At 36.1% G+C, this 22510-nt stretch overlaps 1 protein-coding gene across 2 annotated transcripts in view; it reads right to left on the minus strand.

Moving 5' to 3' along the window:
- WDR25 (WD repeat domain 25) overlaps positions 1-22510 on the minus strand; it is a 61041-nt gene that overhangs the window by 26157 nt on the left and 12374 nt on the right. For both annotated transcript variants that reach the window (XM_085061373.1, XM_085061372.1), the window contains one exon: positions 115-262. In XM_085061373.1, coding sequence (XP_084917499.1) covers positions 115-262 — 148 coding nt within the window. The remainder of the gene's footprint in view (positions 1-114; positions 263-22510) is intronic.

Here is a 22510-nt window from a genome sequence, read left to right on the forward strand (position 1 = left end):
AACTTTCATCTACAGATCTGTCTATATTTTAGAAGAAAGAATAAAGCTAGCAATATCCCAAGTTACCTGCACACAACAAAGAAATGGCTATAATGCACTCTTCATGGCCCTTACCTGTTTCTACATCTGTTAAATGCAGTGTGGAATCAAAGCCTCCACTGAGGATCCTTCTTCCACAAGATGACCACCGGGCAGCTCGAACAGCACAGGAGTGACAGGAGTATGTTTTTAAACAGCAGCCTGTATCCACAGCATCCCATACCTTAAAAGGAAAGATAAGGACACCTTTACAAAGAATCACAGTATTTTTTTTCAATAATAATTAGCTGCAGCAAATCATTTTAGTTGAGAAAGCTTTGCATTCTGAAATCATATCAGCTAAGCTGTAAAAAATTGTAAGAAATAACTGCATGGTTGATTAGAATTAGGGCATAATATTAACAAAGCACAAATCAGTAATACATTCTTATTACTTTTGTTATTTCTTGAAATGTCTACATTGCTTTCAATTCATGTTATAGTTTCCCATTCATAATGCTGTCCTACCTCTACACAGGGATGTATCCAAATATATTTTATTTTTAAATTATTTTTCTGACAAATTTTTATCTCTATCATATCTTGCTTTCCATCAAGAGGAATCCTGGCAGATTACAGCTTTCACATCTGCCTATGCACAGGCTTTTATAATATTTCTCAGTTTGTAATTTTAAGTAGAATTTTAGCTTAACTTCACTGAGGAAGCAGATAAGCCTATTAGCATGCAGATAAATGGAGGTTTTTAAGGACTGGTCTATGTCCTCTCATTTTTCATTTTCTGAATTTCTGAGAATTTCTAAAAATCCTACTAGTTATCCAATGGGTTTTTTTAAGTACATAAAAAGAAGCATTTTCTGAACATAAATAGTCCTGCTCATATTTTAACTGCAATTTTTAAAGGACAAGCACTGGTTTCTAAGTAATGTATTTTAGAAAATTCAACTACTTTGAATTTAGCTACCAAGTAGAGTTGACAAAAATTAAAAGCACACCCTTTTTCCATGGTTCTCTTTTTGTCAGAGTTTTAAGATAAAATTAGAAGTTTAGCAACAAATGACCCATATAAAGATCCAGTATAATCAGTTATGTGACAGAAGGCTAAATATCAAAACTGTTTTCCTGAATATGAATATTCTTTGTCTTTAAAAACTGGATTATGAAATATCCTGTGGTTGTACAATATAATACCTATTGGGCTGAGAATGTGAAGAGGGACAAAAAAGTGAAACTTTAGGTAACTTATTTTTATCTTCAGTTATATTTTCTTCTAACTGGACAAAAAGGACTTGCTGAAAGTATCATTATATAATGCATACTCAGAAGACAACATTCCATTATAGAAAATTATTTTATCAAAGGCTCTTCTATCACGAAGCACAGTTCTGCAATGCAAAACAACCAATTATCATTAATTACTTGACTAGGCAGTAAAGACTGAAACCTTGATGGCCATACCCTCAGTATTCCACCCTATTCACAAGTAAAAAAAAATCAAGGAAATTTTGATATTAAACTCCTTTTGAAAGTACCTTTCTCTGTTTTAATGAGTTTTAATGATTGTTTCAAGTTTCACAGTATCAAAAAAGGGTTAATTATGTCTTGGAGGGCTTTTAATACGAGGAAGCTAATGAATGAATCAAGATGAAAGGAAAAGCAGGTGGTACATGCTTCAGATATTTTCTGTCATGTTTCAGAGATTAAGTACAAAAACTCAATTTTCACAAGGAAGGTGAAGTAAAACAAGTTCTACAGCACTTTTGAGTTCATGCTTCATTTAAAAAAGCTGTGTAATTGGAAATAGCACACTCTTAAAGCTGCACATTTCCCTCCAATATGTGAGATGGAACAAGTGATCCACTCCTGTGGATGACATCACTGACCACACCTAAAGGACAACTTACCAAATAACACATTTCTCTCATTGTTTTACTTTCCATCAGGCCTTTTTTGCCCAGGTAATGGTGGTGTTGCAATGCTTTCTGGAGTTAGAGCTGCACGGGCAAGGCAGTTTTGACTGAGGAAATTCACTTAGTTTACTGCCAATTAATGTAAACTCTTAATTACAGATTTGGGTTTTGAGGGAAAAGACCAAGAGTTAAACAAACACTTAGAGGAGCATCTTCCCCCCTCAGGCCCCACTTCAGTCCAGTGCTTCTCCTCCCCTGCTCCTACTCAGCTTCATCAGTTTTCACCAGGCATTAGGGTGAAATACTCAGCTGAGCAGTGAACACTCAGCTCTAACAGAATGTGTCTGCCCCAGGTTAGAGCACCATTCTGTGCCTCAAAGTGACAGAGATGTTAACCGTGTTACATGCACAAATGGAGACTCTACTATATTTCATTACAAGGGGAAAATGCTTCAAATCCCATCTCAGGACCACTGCAAAGCCACCATCATGTCTGCATTTCCTTAGGGAGACTCTTAGGTGCTTCCCCACTTCTGTGTATTTCCATTGCCAAATGTAGGTGAAAAAAATGTGGCTCATGGGAGAGCTCCACTGCACTCTGTCCAAAGCTTGAGAGGAATCCCCACTCAGCAGCTGGCACTTGCTCCACACAGGCATCCATTGCTGACAAAAGGAGAGGTTGCCAAGGGGGGAGTCCTTTGCATTCGAGTTTGCATCTCTCTGCCCAAGACTCAGATGTCAGATCAGCAGATTCTCCAGGGTGATGGGCACTTCAGGGTTTTAATTTCAACTGAGAGAGTCAAGTGTGTCAAGAATAACTTGTGTGGAAATAAGGGCCTTTCTAGTCTTTTTTCCACTCACTTCTTCCATATCCTAGGAACTAGGGCCATTATAAACTCCTGTTTCAAGTGAGTCAAGTGGGTCATACCTTCTTTGCCAAAAAGGAACATGAATTACAGCCTCTTTACCAGAAGAGGATCTCAAACATATTCTTCTGAGTGGCATCTATACATAAACTCAAAAAAACGATTTGTATTCAAAACCAGTCTAAGGCTGAAGATAAAGGCCACAACACAATAATTAAGAAGTCATAAGAATTTCAAAGTCTTTTTTTTTTTTAATAAATGAAGTGTCTTAGAACTATTTAGAAAATTGCACTTTAAATACCAAAAGGTGCTAAACTTTAAACATACCTGGTAACGAATACCCTTACAATAAACATTTATAAAATAAATTCTGAGATTTACATGAAATAAAGGTCATATTTAGTACAGAATAAATTACTTGGGCAGGGAAAACAGCTCACTAAAAATACAGAGGCTGAGATATATATACACATTCCTTCATAGGCATTGAAACACATGTATCAAGTGTTATAAGATTAGACATGATTATACATCTGCCAAAGGAAGACATATTTATATTAAATTATTATTACCAATAATTTGTGTTTAAGTGTTGTAGCTTGACTTCAAAACTCAGCTCTCACAGAAACTCAGTATTATTTGTAGACAAAATATTGAATTATCATTAAACCTGATGTTGCTCTTTTATCTTGTGATCACCATTGTGATTTTAATTGCTGAGCTAAAAAGTTATAAGCACACATTTCATCCTGCTACTCTGAAAATATTGCTTATTGCCACACATTCGAGCAATGTTATACATTATGAACAACAACCAGTCCATCCTTTCCCCTTATATGAATCACAAAAAATGAAATATGCAATTGTCATTAGGAAAATTACATATATTACCATATTACCTCCCCTAAATATGCTATTATTAGCTAATTAATTATACAATATTTGAAAGAAAACAGCCAAGACTCAAAGCTTTGAAATTAGCTAGTTATGTTCAAAGATTTTTCTTCATTTCTGACATTAAGGTATAATGAAAACTTTAATTTTTTTCTGATTTTATTAAAATTGACTTTATTTTATCAAACTGGTTCATATTTCACTATTATTTCTTACTCTTCTGTGCTTCACTATTTATAATACTACATTTCCATTTCTTTCACATAAATTGTTTTCATTTCATTTCCTCCCCTATTATAGAAAGTATGGTGATTACATAGTTTTCTGCTAGGATTAATATATGGGGCCAAAATGGCAAGTACAAACAGCAAAGTGACAAAATTATACCAGAGATTTCCTTACAAAAGCAATTTTCCTTTTACTTTCTCTGAGGCACATTGTAATTCAATTGCTCTTTCACATTCTCCATAGCATTTGGAAATAAAAGCTTCAGAAGTTGTTTGCTTTCCTGTATAGCCTAGAAAAGCTATGAAAATACTGTAACATGTATTTTAGGTAACATAACCAGACGTCCTCACCCTTGAGATCAGGAGTTCACAAATCACATAAACAACTATACAGTCTAAGAGATGAGATTTATTATAAATGATATGTTTCCAGATCCTATTTTCTGACTAAAAGCTTTCAGGAAAACAGCCTTTGAAAATAAATTCATTTGGGTTGAAGATAATAAAAACGCTCTTGGTAAGTCACAGCAGAAAGCAGGAGAGGGTAAGCACTTGATACTCAAGCAAATAGCAGTCACAGAATAATGTTCTGGGGTCTGCTGCACTATCAACCAGCTCATGAGGCACAAAGGAAAGGCTTTTATCTTACTGATCATCCAAACTAGGGATTCATTCCTAGAGAAAAGGACACTGTAAGAGAAGCAGAGGAACCAAAGTAATATGGGAACTCATTAAGCACACGAAGACTGATAAATTAGGGATTGAGCACATCTCTTTCACTGTCATCCCATGATTATCTATGATGCACTTGCCTCCAGGCAAATTAGATTGCAGAAAAGAAAATCCAGCAGCCTGACTTCTGGAAAAAGAAAGGTGCATATATTCAAGCAGGCAGTCACTAATTGCACAGTGAACCCGAGAACAATGATTCAATTGTGATAAATTAGAGGTTGGAAGCAAGAGAGGAATTAAGTTGTATGCATTTTGAATTTCCATGCATAAAGGCACTACAGCAGAGCCAGTCAAGAATACTAAACAAGAAATTAATTTCTGGGGCATGTGTAACAGAATGAAAAACTTTTCTAATGGATGGATTCATGTTAATTTCAACAAAACATCCATACTAAAAGAGCTCTTCCCCCCCAATTTAGCCAAGTTGTGCCAAGCTGTGTTACCAACTTCCTCTGTCGATGGCTCCTAATGAACTACAGAAAGAAATCATTTCAAACTTGTCAATTAATATAAATATATGATTGGCATTTATGAAACAGCCCTGTTCAAGGATGATGTCAGCTAGAACTGAGTTACAGGAAGCAGAAAGAAATTACTACACTGTGACTGGAATACATTCTATTCCATTCCACAGCACACTCAGGCTGCTCCACAGACTTTTGAAGGTGAAAAGACATGAGCCTCTCCTTTCCCTTTTTTGGAACAGCACTGCTCCCTGATGTGTCTCAAGGAAAGAAAACTGATTTGGATTTTTTACTTTGTTTTTTAACTGCAGAACTAAATTCAGGTCTGAAAGAGGAGCATGCCATATCTGCTAGCATGCAGAGATTGAAGAGAATGGTGTGGCTAGCACAAGTTTTTCCCATGAGAAGTTTTCTTGTGTTTTGTAAATAAAGATAAAGTTTGGATGTTATTGGAACAGTGTCCCAGAACTTGGACAGTGCAGGCCTGGCCAATCAGGCCTGGGGGAAGGCTTCTGACTGACCAATCTGGGTGACTTTTGAGAACTCTATATATGTGATGAAATCAAAACAATAAAGGTCATTCCTTCTTGCCACTGAGAACTGATGCATTCATTACTCTGCTAGCTGCTCAACAGCGACAGAATGGTACTCCCGGAACCATACTGAATTTCTGATCTCATCAGTATCTAACAACTACTGTAATTTCTAACAAATACAGTAGAGAAGGAGACTATCTACAGACTATCTCGCACTATCTACAAAAAATGTCTTTTCTAGTTTTCAAAGCAGGCTCAGAACTGTTATTTAAAATGGTTCTTTGAAAATCAATGGACCAGAAGGCAGAAATAGTCTCAAGGAAAAATTCTAAAAAGACATCTCCTGCTGTTAACTGTTTCTTCAGATTCCCCAATTGGATGAGGTGCAGCTTTGGGGAGGATTGCTAGAGCTAAAAGTGCCCCTTGGTTATCTCTAACCAACAGAAATGAGGACAAGGGGTTACACAAACAGGTACATTCTTTTGTTCAAAGAACAGAGACAAGAGAATGCCAAGAAGGGAAGCAACAAATGGCCAAGCATTAGAATTGGTAGGTGTGTGTAAGCTTCTCCAGCCACTGTGTGAAAAAAAATATGATCTTACATGCAATATGCATAAATTCCTAAACTACAGGAATACTGAAAATGTTTCATTCTTGTTTCAATTCATGTCTTCTTTAAATATTGACCTAAATATTACTGTTGTAGTACAAAGCAAAATTTGTTGAAAGAACTAGGAAAGAGATCACTTGAACTCTTTTGTCTAAACCCATAGTTAAACCGTGTAAAAACTAAATTAAGCTCAAAAAAAACCTGTGAGCTAAGGTCACTTTGTGTATAACCTTCAAGTGCTAATAAACTTACTTTCATATAGTTATGAAGGATGTAAATAGATGTTCAGAATGTTACATGGACTATGAGTGATGACATTTTGGACATATCAGCTTAATTTTTAAACAAACTGTCCACAAAAAAAGTTTTTCTGCAAGATTTTGTATAGCTAGATAAAGCTAACACATTTTCAGATGTGTTGAATACTTGTTTCAGGAATGTTTAAAGTGTTCTAGGGAACATATTTTAAATGACATCCCTCTTCCTAATCTACACATGGTGTAAGAAGTATATATCAATGCTGTCATTTGAACATTTACAGATTTCCACTAGCTTTCTTCTTGAAGCATTTGTAACTCAAAATGCAATTATCTTATTAATCTGAAGAACCAACTTTTATTATTGCTTTAATAACTGAATAAGAGAATAAGAGTTTGTATTTGGATAGCTTATTACTAGACTACCCTTACTACTGTAGAAACAAGGAGAACGGAAAGTAGCAAAGTATAATAAATTCAATTACTGAGACAGCCAGAATAAGGTCTAAATTCATTATTTTTCCATGAAATTTTTAATATTAAATCATCTCGTGTATTAATCAAACCAATGAGGTGTAAAATCTTCTCTTTTACAAAAAAAGAAAAAGAAAAAAACACAACAAAAAAGCAAGCAAACAAAACCCCAAAACAACACAGTGGATTAGACATAAGCTAGTTCTCATTTTGTAGGGGGCTTTATTCACACAGAAGCATTTTAAGTTATAATACTTGTGGCAAACTAGTTGGCACTACTACTAGAAACTACTCAGTGGTATGAAAACTGCTTTGCACATGTATCAAAAAGCATTAATCCTACAGAATCCAGCAAAGGTAAAGTACAAGCTCTACATGAGCTTCACACCAACCATGCCTATGAAACACATGTCCAATTCTTTGGTGTGTTTTATTTTAATCTTCCCTCCCACAGAAATTCAGCAGCCCTTTCCCCAAGGAAGGCTCCATAATTGTTAGTTGTGAAGCTTCGTTTGGGTGGTTTCACCATTAATAGGAAAACAACAACCTTACCAAAAGTGCACTCTGACCTGCCAGCATCCTACAAAATGATTTCTAGAAAACATTAAAGCATTGACATTTTAGGCTGACAAAGGGAGAGACAAGACAAATAAAACAGAATTCTGTAAAAAGGAAAGAAAAGCCCCATACCACTGTGGCAAGAGCTACCCACCTGATCAAATACAATAAAGAAATATTCTTGGTAAAGCTTTAACAAGAGCTACTACACTTCATTTAAATAGACTTAACAATTCCTTACTTCAAAAGTTAGACTTACGAGGGAAGTCTAATCAACCAAGAAAAAATGGAGACATAAATAATTTTAAAGTATACAAACTGTCTGGGGTTCTGCCAATGTAAATAATTAATGTTGCCTCCATGGGAGCCTTTCAAGTCAATACTGGCAAACAGAACTCTTCAGAAAGGAGTAAATTATATTTTAAAAACAGTAACAGTAAGACACTGAACAATAATGATATAAATATTTTACAGACATTTCTATTAGAGAATTTGTAAATAATATATTCCCATTGTATCCAAAGTGTCCTCAGGACATACTAATCTCATCTGTAAAAACTCTTTTTTTCATCCACTTGATTCAAAAATGGAAAAAGTAAAGAACACATGGACTCTGATTGAATTCCTACTTCTTGGATCTCATTCGTGCCTGGAATTACACAGGCAGATGGGATGAATAGTTGGGATGAGAACTTATTTTTATTTGCTGGTTTCAATATTCTTTGCCTGTTAATTACATGCAGTGTCTGGATAAACAAGCTCAATCCTCCAGCATTTCACAATCCTCTCAGAGGGAAGCCTGCACATCCAGGTGCTGCACAGCACTTACCCAGAGTTGGTGTCCAGATGAAATCCTGCTAAACACTGACAAGCAACACATGCATGGATGCAATAACATGAACTAGCAAAATACTCATATTCAAGCACATATGTAAATAACTGCTGAAATATTATGTAATTATTCAGAAATAAGCCCTGCTGCTCTTATAAACTGAAGCTAGAGATTAGAATTAGTTTGTTTATAAAGAATTTTTTCCCTAAAATTAACATCACTATGATAAGAACTAAAATACAGTCAAAGTATGAACAAGTTCAGGGTGAAATCTTGGCCTGACATGTTATTTACATGAAAACACAGTTAAAAGTTTCAAAGTAACTCAGCAGCAGTTCTGAGTACTTTCATGGCACACATTGTAGAACTTACTTTTTATTATGGCATATTTGTAGCCAAGCCTGTTGAGCTGAAATCATTCCAGGTTTATACTGAACTATTTCCATTCAACACTCAGGCTTCACAAAAATAACAAAGCTGAACAGGCAGTTTCTTTCAGGCTATTTACACATGGTAACATAAGCAGTGGATATGTAATAATCTACTTTTTTGTGACTCCAAGCTTCTGAGTCACACACACATGAAATTCTCCTCTTTGATGGCGTATCAGTTCCATGCACACATGGATGTTTTTACACAACGCAGAAGAAGTTTATGAAAGTCAGTTACCACTATATGATTGCTGAGAAAGACAGGCCTGTAGAAGATATATCTAATAAAACAATCAAACTAAATCTAATACTTCCTTTATTTGGCAGAATGGTAACATTTAAGGTTTGTTTTATTTAATAAACAAATGAAAAATCAAGGAGATTCCATTAAAGGAGAAGATAAAGTAGCATTATGCTTTTTAAGTGTTATAAGTTATATAAGTGTTACAGGCTCAAGATATGCGTTAATTAATATCGTTGATCACTATTTAAACAAAAGGGTTTTAAACTTGAGGTGGTCTTTTTAAAGACATGTTTTTTAACATAAGCTTCAGAACATTTCCTGTATTCACTGGGAAATAAAACCATGTCTGAGGAGGATTTGGGTGGGAGTTTTTTGTTTGTTGGTTGGTTTTGTTTTGTTTTAAATGTGTTTTATACCACACCCATGGGCCATCTGATTTCATTTAATTGTTTTGTAGCCTTTCCAGTGAACATCTAGTTAGGATATGGCACTAAGCTTTGAGTTTTAGGGGCACAAGGTTTACTCCAGTACAGTGTGTTTGGCAGAGAAGTTTGTTTTTCTAAACAGAGATGAGGGTTACAAGTTTCAAATATGCATTTATTTTTACTATCACAATGTAATACAAGGCACATTTGTATTGCAATGCAACAAGAACACATTACAAAGCGACAAAATCAGTTTAAACAAATTAAAGTCAGCAGGAGCTATATATCTTACTTGTTCACTGAACACTACCAGAAGCATAGGTTCCACCCCCACTCAAATAAAAAAAAAAATTGAAACAAGCTCAGTAAGATGATCATGCCATCAAAAATACTTCCAGGAAAGTGGGCAACTGAAGAGAAGTAGTTACACAACTCAGAGTTCCTCAGCCATCATCTGAATTTCTCTACAGGAATGACTGCCATCCCAGCAGGGGAATGTAAACCAGAAACTGAGAAGACATACTGAAGAACCAAAGAACTATCAAACTTTATCAAGTCTATTGACTACAAAGAAGTTGGCAGAGACACAGAGGGGTGTGAAAAAGCAGCCTAGTTTCTGGTAATAACTGTTAGACCTTTAATTAACATGTCAGTTAGAACCTATAGTACAAAACTGTTCAAAACACAGCCATCATGCAGTTGCTAGCATTTTTTATTAGTTACATCTTTGACAGTATTAAGTTGAGAGTAAACTGACATGTTTATTTTCATTACTTCTATGTATTTTTTCTACATTGCCGAGTGAAATCTTCACAGTTCCAGTTTCCTTCCTTGAAACCAAAATATCATCAGTAACAAAATTCTCCTGAAACCATTTTATTTTCCTTTAAAAACTTCAGGGAAATAAATTACTCTGTTAGACTTTCAAAACACATTGATTCCTTCTACAAAAGCACAGATTTGTTTGTTAGAATGTTTTATACCACATGTATCATTTTAAAAGACACTAGAAAACTGCAGACATTCACAGAATAAATTCTTCACTAAATGAGATCAAGATCTCTAAACACGCTGATCCTTCTTTTGACTTTTATTCTGGCAGACAGCTAGTTTTCCCAGTTCTCCTTTGTTCTTAAAACAAAAGATTCCAAAGGAATGGAGATGTAATAGAGGTAAGAGCAGCATTCTTTCCTCTTTCCCCTATTTTAAGATTTGGAGAAACACTTTCCTTTTCATTGATATCAGACCACTCTAAGGAGAAACCTATTGCCTTAGAGTCCTTTAAATGCCAGAAAGACACTTGTGGGACAGCAGCAGAGCTGCCAGCAAACACTTGACAGAGATGTCAGTTCAGCATCCTCTGTGCTGTACCTCCCTTCACTGCTGGTTTCAGCATAAACTCTGCAGCACCAAGACCTCAAGTGGAGATAAGTGAATCAGTCACATTGCACACAACATTCACTCATCCCTCTAAAAGGCCTCGAAAATGCAACCTCTGAAAACTACACTAATCTAGACACACTGGGAACTGCAAAAAAGTTGAACATATACTAAGGTGTAGGACCCACGTTATCATACATCTGGTTTTGGCTACATATTTTAATGTCCAGATGAATCAGTAATGCAGGACTTCCCACGACAGCTTGTGGCAGCATTCTACTGAAGCTGTATCACACAGAAACAAGCTGGAGTCATCTTTACCTTCAGAGGAAGAAACACCAGAGCTCCCTCTGGCAGCTGTACAACTTTAACATCCTGCTTTGTTTCCACAGAAATAAGCTTATCCTGCAGTTCAGAAACAGGGCTGAAGAGAAAAGATGGCTGCAAGCCCACAGTTTGATGAGGTTCTTGCAGTAAAGGTCTTGAAGTAAGAGCAGATATTTTCCTTTCCCAGAGTGAAATACATTTTGATAAATACAACAAGCAGTCTGATTATTTAAGTGACACTGAGGATAAGACTAAACTTCAGTTATGTAGCAGAGATAACTTTGCACTGAAATCAGGTTAGCCAGAACAACAAGAGAGAACCCAAAAAAGGTAATTTATTTGGATAGCTGATTTAAAATTATACTGAATATTTTTAAGCTGCTCTGAAGAATACACCTTGCCTAAAGGCTACAGGGATAAACTTCGGTTGAGCTCTTTTCAAGATTTTTTTGCATAATATGTTAATTAGCAGGACGGATGTACAATATAGGAAGCTCCACTTGTTAGAGTTATACTAGAGTCACCCAGACTGAGAATTTTTCCTATTTTTCTTGAGGAAAACATCCTGCTTTATTACAACTGTTTGTACCATTACTGAGCTATTATAATGTTCATGTGTCTCTAAGCACTGAGGAAAGTAATGAGAAAAACATACAAGAAGTTTATGGTCCAAGTGGCAAAGGTCTCTCAGAGCAAGGTTTGGTCTCCTCCTTCCCCTGGAACAAACTGTTCCTTGTGTTGTGAATGTTCTGCCTTCTAACACACAGATTAAATTGCTGCATTTGAATGGGAAGTACTGCTTCCTATGCAAAGAGCCTCCAGTCAGCTCCTAACACAAAGCTGCCTTCCATAATCCACACTAATTATTCCTCTTAGGAAGATCTCAACAAGGTCCAAATCTCTGCAACAAGAACTCCTGTTCAGGTGGGTCTCCACTGGATGGATGAAGGTAGATTCTATCCAGAATAAAGTCTGTGAAAAATAATGTTGACTCCTATGAGCTGAAGAGCACCACAGAATGATGATGTGTGATAATGTGGGGAGATAGTGTGGGGAGATACAAGTGATTTATTATATTAAGGATATTTGCATTTCCTGGCAACTCACGAGGAGTATCTAGTACTTGGAAGTACAAGAGGCAGATGCCCCAACAGGATTTCTCAAAGTTATACATTTGACTCCCAGGATATTCAGTGCCTCCTATAAAATCTGTTCACTCAAAACAGTTTGCCCCACAGATGGGGATGCTCATCTCGTGTGCAGCAGCACACACACATTAACCCTCAGCAAATTTCCGACTTTTAAATGTAACAGAGAAAATCCTGCTCTACAGCAGCTACCTAGAAAAGTTGTAAAACAACTTGGTTTTTTTTTTTGCAGCTTCCCTCCAAGCACGCAGCAAAACTCAGTTTTTTCACTCAGTGCAGCCATCACCATAACTCAGCCTTGGTCCTGATGGGAGGCCAGGCACAATGCAGGGCTTGTGACTACGTCATGTTTACTGTGACCAACAGCAACTTCACCTCCCCTTCCAGCTTCCCCCCATGTTCTGTTGCTCATAACAAAAATATTTCACTTCCACATTTATCTCCAGCATGCTGGAGCCATTACACCCATTTCCACCCTTCATATCCATTTGTCGACACTAAAGAGGGGGACAGTTTGGGTTTTTTTCCCAAGTAGGTAAGGTCCCCACCAGCATTACTCCAGCTGTCTCAGGTGAACTGAAACTTGACTAATTCACACTAATTTTAGCACAGATATACAGCATTGGCTGTGTCATGCTATTTTCTTTTTAAGTATATTCATTTTTCAAATGAAGTGATTACAGCAGTTCCTCTTTGCCAAGCAATTTAGACAACATCAACACACATTATTAAAAATACTCAGATTTTTTTTTTTTCTTTTAGGGGAGTCAAGTATCTACATATTAACAGCTTTACATAAAACTGATTAGCTTTTGTTATTCTCCTTTGCACATCTATGGAAACCACTAGACAAAAAGGGGCCTGGCATTCCTGTGACAAATAACAGAAGATTGCAAATATGTTTAATATTCTCTGTAATATAGCTCAGTTCCTCTAACATCATTTAGATTGCCCTACGGAGTTTCTGTACTTTGTACTTTATAACATTTAATCTCTCTCCTGTGAAATCTTGAACAACCTATTCTATAAGTCAACCCAACAGAAAGTTATTGACAATGATTTCATGAAGAGCTTTGTCCCAAAGGGCATTGGTAGGTAATTTGCAAATCTAATGTTCATCAAGTCAGCAGAGAGTTTTCACTTCTCACTTACATTCCCTACAATGTAGTAAAGTCATACAGCCAATTTGAACAACAGATCTTTGATTATGTTTTTCATCAATGCAAAGCATCAAATTTTAAGATTCAAAATTCAAAATTCAAAATTCAATTTGCATCAAATTTTAAGATTCAAAATAACCTTCAAAGAACAACTACTTATTTCTTTCACATTCTCCAAAAGACTTTGGTAAACAGGTGTTTCTTTATTAATGTATCAAGGGGCTGTTTATTTTGATAATAGATTCAACAACATTAAACACAGCCACAATATATTTATTTTAAAAAATGGTTGATTTTTTTTTAAAAGCCAATAACCATCTAAAATTTTTGCATTTGGTTTACCTGGGTATCATATGCTGAAGAAAAACTACAGCAATTTAAGATACAAGAAGCTGTACCTTAAAGAGGGATTATTAGTATAGTCCAAATGTTTTAAAGCTATTTCTGGATGTATCTGACTTTTTAAATTTAATCTAGGAGTACAGCTCAAGTGAGAAGTCCTGCTACAAAAGTGTGGGTGGAAGCATCTATAAATACTCCAAATTGTACATGCTAAAAAGTATCTACTACACTCTACAGCAATAGTTTAGAAATTAAGGAACGAATTTGCATAATTGTTGTGGTTTTGGCATATTATGGAGATTGTATCACTAACTTTCATTTTACAGCTGGTGTAAAAGCATACCTTTGCAGCTGGAAATGAAAATTATAGCTCCTGCTAAAAACCTAGGACCAGATTAAAAGCTAACTTTCTCTTACTTGGATGTTGACATGAAACTATGAATTAATGACAGAGTTATCAAGGAGTAGATAGGAACATACTGACACCTGCAAACTGCCTGGCATTTACACAGGACCCAATTGGGTTATTTTAAACTAGAGAAGTAAATGTAATACTTAGATTCTTGTAAAATACACACCACTGCCCTGCCCTGTTTTTTTCTAAATGATGAGCACATTTCATTTAGCAAGCAATAATGTATAATTGTGGGATTCTACCAGTAGGGGCTGCCTCTGATTACAGTCACAAAGTACAAACCTCCTCGATCAGCACATCAGTGCAGTGGTACCATGAGACATCCCAGTTAACCTCATCCCAGAGGAATACCTGTGTATCCCAGCAGAGCATCACACCAGCCCCACTCTGCAGCTCTGAGCATCCAAGCTGGCTCAACTGCTCTGGGCAGCAGAGCCCTGAAACATGCACATAAACCCAAAGGTCCACCACAGGTCCCAGAGTGCTCAGCTCCTTGGCACTGCTGCAACACAAGCATTCAATCAATGCAATCCCACATCAGGCAGAACTTGGTTCAGCACTTCTCACTGCAGCAGCAGTACAACACACCCACAGAAAGTGTTGCTGCACCACTAGAAATATTTCATTGCATTTCCTTCAGTGCCACTGCAGACTTACAGAATGAAGAATTTCAAAATTAGAAGTTAATGCAAATTTTTGTGGTTTGGCTTACTTGAAAATTCTAGTAGCATTGTAGGCTATTGCACATTATCACAAATGTAAGGAGATTAGTGACCAGTTTTAATCAAATTTTTCAAGAGCATTTAAATCCTATTTAAGTACATAAATGTGAATGATTTCTAAAATGTTGGCAGCTGCATATCTAGCTTTTCGATAATCCAGACTCTGTATTAAGATACCCAAGAGCAGATTTCTCATCAGCCTTTACAAAGAAAAGAGCTCTTCATGTATAATAGCAGGAGAAAAAATAAGCAAAAAATGTTTTCTTTCAACCCTTTTGACCTAGCAGACACATGGGTGAAAGCTTTTTGACATCATTACCAGACCATTCAGTTAGAATGAATCTATGCCATTACCTAAATACTTAAAATCAAAACCTGGTGGTTGTGAAAGCTTGTTTTCTCTGAGTCATTCTACAACTGGAAAATTATCATTGGGAAGTTTCCCCAATGAAGTGCTTACCAATTCCAACACTATTTTCACATAACATGTTGAAGACCCTTCCACGATCAGATTAATGTTATTATTTCAGCTTCCTGTTATTCAACTTCTCCTCCATCTGTGTTGGCATCACTAAAACACTTTTACTACTTGAAAAATATTCATCACTCCTCTTGGTTATGCCTTCATGTACCTGCAGTTATCTCCACTCCCAGTGCACAAAGCACAGATAATTAATGTAATCAATCTTCATGTCTGTTTCTAAAATTTTAGTAGCTTTTCTTTCTATTCTCTGAATTAGCTTGAAATTGATGTCTGAGGAATCAAACTTCTGCTCAGCATGTTGTAAGTACTGTCCTGAATTAAAAACTTTAAGAAAAAAATTTTTTTTTAAATTTACTATATAGAAAAATATTTTTCTGAAATGTAAGTTACAGGCTATTACCAGGATTTCAATGGACACCCCATTCATGCAGGTGAATGAAGTCTGTAGGCAAAGAGAATATGCAGCTTTTAAGTACAAGTAGTTGACAACAGAGGTTTTCTGCCAATTTAAGGCTCTTTTTATATATATTTAAATATATATATAATTTTTTTTTTAAATATACATACACATACACACGTAAGCATAGGTAAAGTGCACTGCTGAAAACAAGTTGAAAGAAAAGTTCACTACTGAAGAAGGACTTATTTTAATAGAAAAATCTTGAAGAGGATCCCTGGATATCTCAATTAAGTTTCTGCCTGAAAGGCAGAGAAGAAAGACAGAAAAGGGAATCTGGAAAATAGAATATGGGGAAGATTTTCTAGGATCTATGAAGGGGTTTTTTTTTGTTACAGTGTAAACTAATCTTGGGCTGTGGAACACTCTCTGCCAAGAAAAAAACATCCTTAGAGAGAGAAAAGCTTACAGATCATAAGTGCTATGACTGGAAAAACATCTTCTGGTATTATCATAAGCCATATTTCTTTAGTTGAAGATGTCAACACACCTTTGTAACACCTCATGATGGATCTAGCCTGCTGTCTAATTTGCTACCATTTCTCTTTTCTTATGCTGCCAAGGAAAAAATCAACTGCTTGCTTTTTTAAAGGAGAAAAAAAATATTATACACACCATGGTTCAGGTGTTAAAAACACTGCCCAGCTGTAGCAGAGCAAATGGAATGAAATAATTTGTTTTCCATGCTGCAGTGGTACAGGTAAAGAGTACAGAGGGCCTAAGCTACTGCAACACTTTCAGAATGATTTAAGTGAAATCTAGATTTTATACTGAGAAACCTTTAGAAGCAAAATACATTTTTCACAGTAGGTAAGAGATTCCAGAAACGTAAGTACTACCTTGAGTAATTATTGTTAATTAACTAGCGATGAGGCACTATTTCCAAATGTGACATTTAAAGCACATAATGTGATTGTGAATATTCACAAAGATAATTAAGTTCATCTGCTTCAAGTCCTTGATTTTAGCACATCTGAAAACACCTCTTAAACTATCATTAGACCTGTAATCAAGTATTTTGTTGCTCAGGAAGATTGCATACCTTTGCTTACCTGCTAATATTGGGATATGTGTTCAAATGCCAGTATGTAGCTTTTGTTAAGAAACTCTCCTTCAGGCAAACACTGAGAAAAAAAACACTAATTCTGATTTTTTTCTCAGAAGGGACTGTTAAAAATTAATTAGTCACACCATCAGATGGAAACAAACCAAAAATTTCTGAATTTCCCTAATGGAACTCAAATGGAACACAAGACTGATGTGAGGGATACTTGACTGAAAATATTCATCATCAAGCCAAAGGTAACCCCACTGCACATACTGAAGATACTATTCATGTTGGGTTGCATACTTTCTTCCCTCTTGTTTATAGCTAGGTCCATTTCATTACAAAAAGAAAAATGCAACCGAATTCAGGGATGAAATACAATGTATAACATAAAAATGTGAAAATCAGAAAATGCATTGACCTGATTCTGTTGGAGAAAAAGTTTTAACCATTACTTCAGAGTTGGAAGGAGTCTTTGATCATCAACTCTGATCTTGGTCTTGATCAAGACCTTCTTGCAGAAATAAACTCTGAAAATAGCAAAAAAATTGCCCCAAGAACAGGATGTCAGAAGAGTCATGACTTGGTGTTTTGTCCTTTGTTCTTTTAAGAGTAAAGACAGTTTTCCACTGGAAAAGAGATTAATGAATAATGTGCTCCAAGATGGAGAAGAAACATTTAGACAGCATTCTAAAGTACAAAAGGTTAAGTTTACTCTATTGCTCTCCAATTATTTGACATAGAGGATTTTTAATCAGTCAAGGTAACAGTGTGAATAATTATATGCTCTAAGGATATCCTACTGGTCTGTATCTCTCAGTCCAGTTTGAATAGCAGTTTTATTCTATACCAGAAAACTTTTTCTTGATTAAACTTCCATCAAGGATTATGTTTGAAGAGAAAAATCAGGCAAAATCATTCTGAAAAAAGAAAAATTAAATGTTCTTAAGGTGCATAGTGCCAAGATACTCCTGACCTTGTCTAAAAGCCAGTTCCTGCTGCTGCCTGAGTGCATTAAGTGTAGATTTACTGTTCTGCTTCAAAGCCCATTGCAAGCACTGGCAATGCCGACTGCCAGGAGAACAGAGGGGATGAGACACTCTGTGCTACAGGTCATTAACCCCAGTCAGCACTCAGCTCACACCAGCAGCCAGCTGGGCTTCACTCAGGAGAAATTCATCCTCCAGGAAAGTGCTGCTCCATTTCTTAGCAGTGAAAGGAGAAGGCCTGATCCCAAACAGAGCATGCATCCCATACTGCCAATGCCAGGTTTGGGAAGAACCTCCTCAAGAGATCTACATGATACCCACCTTTCCCAAAATCCATTTTCTTAAGCTATAAATAGATTGAGAAAGCAAGAAGAAAACCAAAATGTTCTAAAGTCTCTGGAGATGAAAAACAGTGAGAATTAAAACCATGTTGTTGCACTCCTACTACATGAGTTCAGATAAAAGTGATCTTCAACCAAACTAATCAATAAAATCACAATTGTAGTTCTCTTCCAAGTGCTCAAAGCATGTTTCAGAGAAAATCAACCTCCTCAGGCTTATCCAAAAGAAGAAATAGAGGGGAGGAGTAAAACTTACTATAGATCTTTCTTGTACCTTTCTTTATTCTGTATAAGAACAACAAAAATACTGCTGAAACACTTTCTTACTGTCATGTAGTAACTTTTGGCAAGTTTCATGAGAAATTATTCTATTTCCATATAAAGTGGTCAGCAAAATAAAATAGGCTGTGGGAGGCTACACTGTACTAAATACTACTACACTAACATTACTACCACCAAACATAGTAGGTTAGCCCTAAGGCAAGACAGGTTGCCAAACAGGCATTAATTGAAGGCCAGCTCCTACAGTGCACATCCTCAAAGTTACTGCACATTTTAAATCCCCCAGAGCAGTGGCTTACTTGCTTTTTATAACAATACAGCCAAGGAATGGATGGAATAAATAAACAGCAAAACTGTCTAATTAGTATTTTCTCCTATTTTATTTTTAAGTATGACAAGATAATGTCTTTAGACATTTTGGGGAACAAATATGTATGTTTCTGATGCTAATCACTGAATTTACAGCAAACTAAGAGGAAAGCAACATTTGAAAACATGTTTTTCAACTGAATTCATCTGCTCTACAGAGCTAATATTATGGTATTGGACCACATACACCATAACTCAACATGTAGATTATTGTATGCTGTTTTCTCAAACCATTCTAAAATCCAAATTAAGTATTCTCTGAATTATTGCAGAGATTTGTACTAAAGGAGCCTGGACATTAACACCCTGTGTATTAAGCCGTCCAAATGAAATATCAGAAATTCTAAGCCAAAAGATGAAATAACAGTCTCAAGAACAGTTGAGCAAAATCAGACCAAACAGAAAGATTCACACCAAAAGAGATTTCATTTGATGTTTTTGTCATCTGTATCAACCAATCTGTTTTAGCTAATTTCCACTATTTACAAGAGAGAAAGGTTTACCAAATGCTGACAAGGCAAGCTGACAAGGGAAGAAAAGAGACAAAATTGATGAAAGAAAAGAGAATCACCATTTTTTACTCTGAAGTCAGGCAACCTTTACATTATAAGTAATGCTCACAACAAAAAGCAATTTGTAGATAAGTGTATATATCCAGTAAAGGGTATTTAAAATCATCAGTTGCTAGTGACTCTATCCTTCTCAAGAGCAAAGTGTTTCTGCCAGGACATCAGTCGTCATCTTTTAACATAGTATGTTCTTTATGGTGCAGAAAGATTCTGGCACATCTACGCCTGAAGCAAATCACCAATTTTCCATAAACCATTGACTCTAAGGAATATGCTCAGAGAGATCACATTTTCAGCCAGCTAAAAGTTATGAGCATGACTAGGTTTTTCTGTAGCTACAAAATAGCAACTGTGCATTCATACTGGGCAGACAGTGCAAGAGAGTAACTTCCCACACACACCAAAACAAAGTGAAGAATTCCCATCTAGTTTGCAGTTAACCTTTAAGTGTTTTGTGACTAATCATTGTAATATGGCTAACCCTGTGGATGTTCCTCAAATGGCAAGTTCCTGGAAAAGGCAGAAGTGAAAAAAAGTTACAACATACTTATAAATCAGCTAGTGATTCAAGCTATGGTTTGTTCTAGAATATGAAATATCAGAATTACTTTAGCATAAGACAAAGCTAAGTATAGCAAAGATACTTAAATCCCCACCCCTGCCGTACACTATGTATCCACAAAAATTTACTTCAGATAAATTAGCTACTTCACACACAGCAGTAGGCATATTTTGGATTACATGGTTCAAGCAGAGCAGTTTGATGCACATATTCAAGTAATTCAAGAGAAACACACATTTAATGACAGGTAGCTATTAAGAATTACTTTTAAGCCACTCAGTTTCTTATTGCTCACCCCATATGGGAGAAGAACATGGCAAAAATTTGGCAGCTTCTCATCAGCTTCAGAATGCAGTGTGGTGTGTGTAGTAGTGTGTTAAGAATAACTCACATGTGCTCTCAACACCTAAAAGCACAAACCCAGCAGTGGTTACTAGCAGACAGTATTCGTGCCCAGAAAACACTTCAGCAATCAAGATCTTACCAGCAGAAAAAGGACAACTTCAAATGTATTGCAACTCTCCAGGAGATAATTAGCTAAATTACTATAGCCATTTATTAAATAATCTGCTTTTCCCTTCATCTCTATGAATCATATTCATTAGCATCAATCACTTCCTCAAGCCACAAACATTTGTGCTCTATTAAAAGCTGGGATTCCTCGTAAGTGTTAGACACCTCAATTCCAGACTTTGGAGGCAAATTGCCTTAACTATCCTCAATTCCTACAGGTAAGGAAGGACTGGCTACATTCACAAGAATATCCCACAGATTTTGAACATCCACTACTGGCACAAGAAACACTGTTCTATTCAGTACAAGTACAGCCTTAGCAACTGCACTCCCAGCTTCTGAAACACTGCCTACTTGCTGCTGACCTGTGACTTATTTCTGAAAATAAGAAGGAGAAAACCACCACAGACCAACTCCGTTTAGATGTTTTTTTCCTTAAGCTTCAGTTAAACAGTAGCTATCAAAATTGAAACCCTACCTGCTTGTACCTCAATACTATCAAACTTTTTTTAATATAAATCTGCCAATCAGCTAAGGCCACTCATTTACTTTACAGCTTTATATTGATATGTGTACATATATAAAATCAGATACCATCAGACACCATCGTCTTCATACAGTCAATAAAACAAGTACAAACAAAACAAACAAAAAGGAACAATTTAACGAGTCTCATTCTTGCACATTATCCTCTGGGAGAACCTGGCACAGCAGGGACAACAGCTATGGACAAGTTCTGGTGACCCAACCATCAGAGTGGTGGCTGTTTGTCAGCACAACAGAGCTGGACACTGCCAGCCACTGCTGACAGCCTATCTGTGCAATGGCACAGAGTAACACGTTACCACAGCGGGTCTAAAAATAATGGTAGACAGTTGTGCTTAGGGACTAATTTATATTCGGAAGAAATTACCCAATCCAAATTTACAGGCAAATTCTCTCCAACCCCAATGTTAACCCGGTGGTTTTCTCATTTTAAGAAGTAGCTTCTGCAGTCTTACAGCCTGCACTGATTTGAGGTAGTATCTGAAAGGCAGTACACAGTTAGTGATCTAGAACAGCTATCTGAAAACCTGAGCTTTAATGAATCTTGCATTTCTCAGTCAGCCTGGGCTAGTTACATTTTCTTTACAACTTCATTCTTTCAACTAAAAAATAAATCATTTATTATTCCCAAGGCTATTAAGAATGTTAGTAAGTGGAGGAAAAAACAAAACACAAACAAAAACAAGGGGAAAACCCAATAAATAAAACAAAATATTAAAGATCCCCTTCTCTGGAAAATACAGATGCAATCCTAAACCCACTGATGTCAGTGACATAACCCAGTATTAAACACGAGAACCAGTTTTTAATTATGGAAATACACTGTTAATTATGTCAAGCAGCTATGTGTTTTGTTAGCAATGAGGACATTTTAACTAGCACCATTTCAGCACCAGCAAGCAGAGTAAGACTGAACTACCTAATTAATTTTAATTTCTTCTGCATTGTTAACATAGTGCTGGTTTTAACATGTTTATATGACTATGTCAGCTCTAACCACCTGCACCCCTAACTCCCATCTTTACCATAAAAAAGCCAGCTGTGTCCCTTCCTTAGTAGATAAAAATACAAAATTCCATGCACTAGTCACAATGTTCAGAATGAGAAAAATTCTTTTAAAGAGTAAATTATAATCTGGAAAGAGACAAGGAGACTAGAGAAAAGGACAAATTCCAAAATCTGACTTCAGGAAGCAAGGTGTTACACAGCTGGCAAATGCACAACACGCAAGCACATGGAGTCTTCACTATCATATCCAGTATTCTTAATCCATCAATCAACCAAAACATCTGAGAAAGGCAGAAGTTTTTATAACATTTTCAGATATGTCCTAGAAGAAAAACAGCAGTTTTATTAAAAA

This window comes from Lichenostomus cassidix, chromosome 5 (assembly GCF_008360975.1).
Source record: "Lichenostomus cassidix isolate B80296 chromosome 5, HeHo_3.0, whole genome shotgun sequence".
Classification (NCBI taxonomy): Eukaryota; Metazoa; Chordata; class Aves; order Passeriformes; family Meliphagidae; genus Lichenostomus; species Lichenostomus cassidix.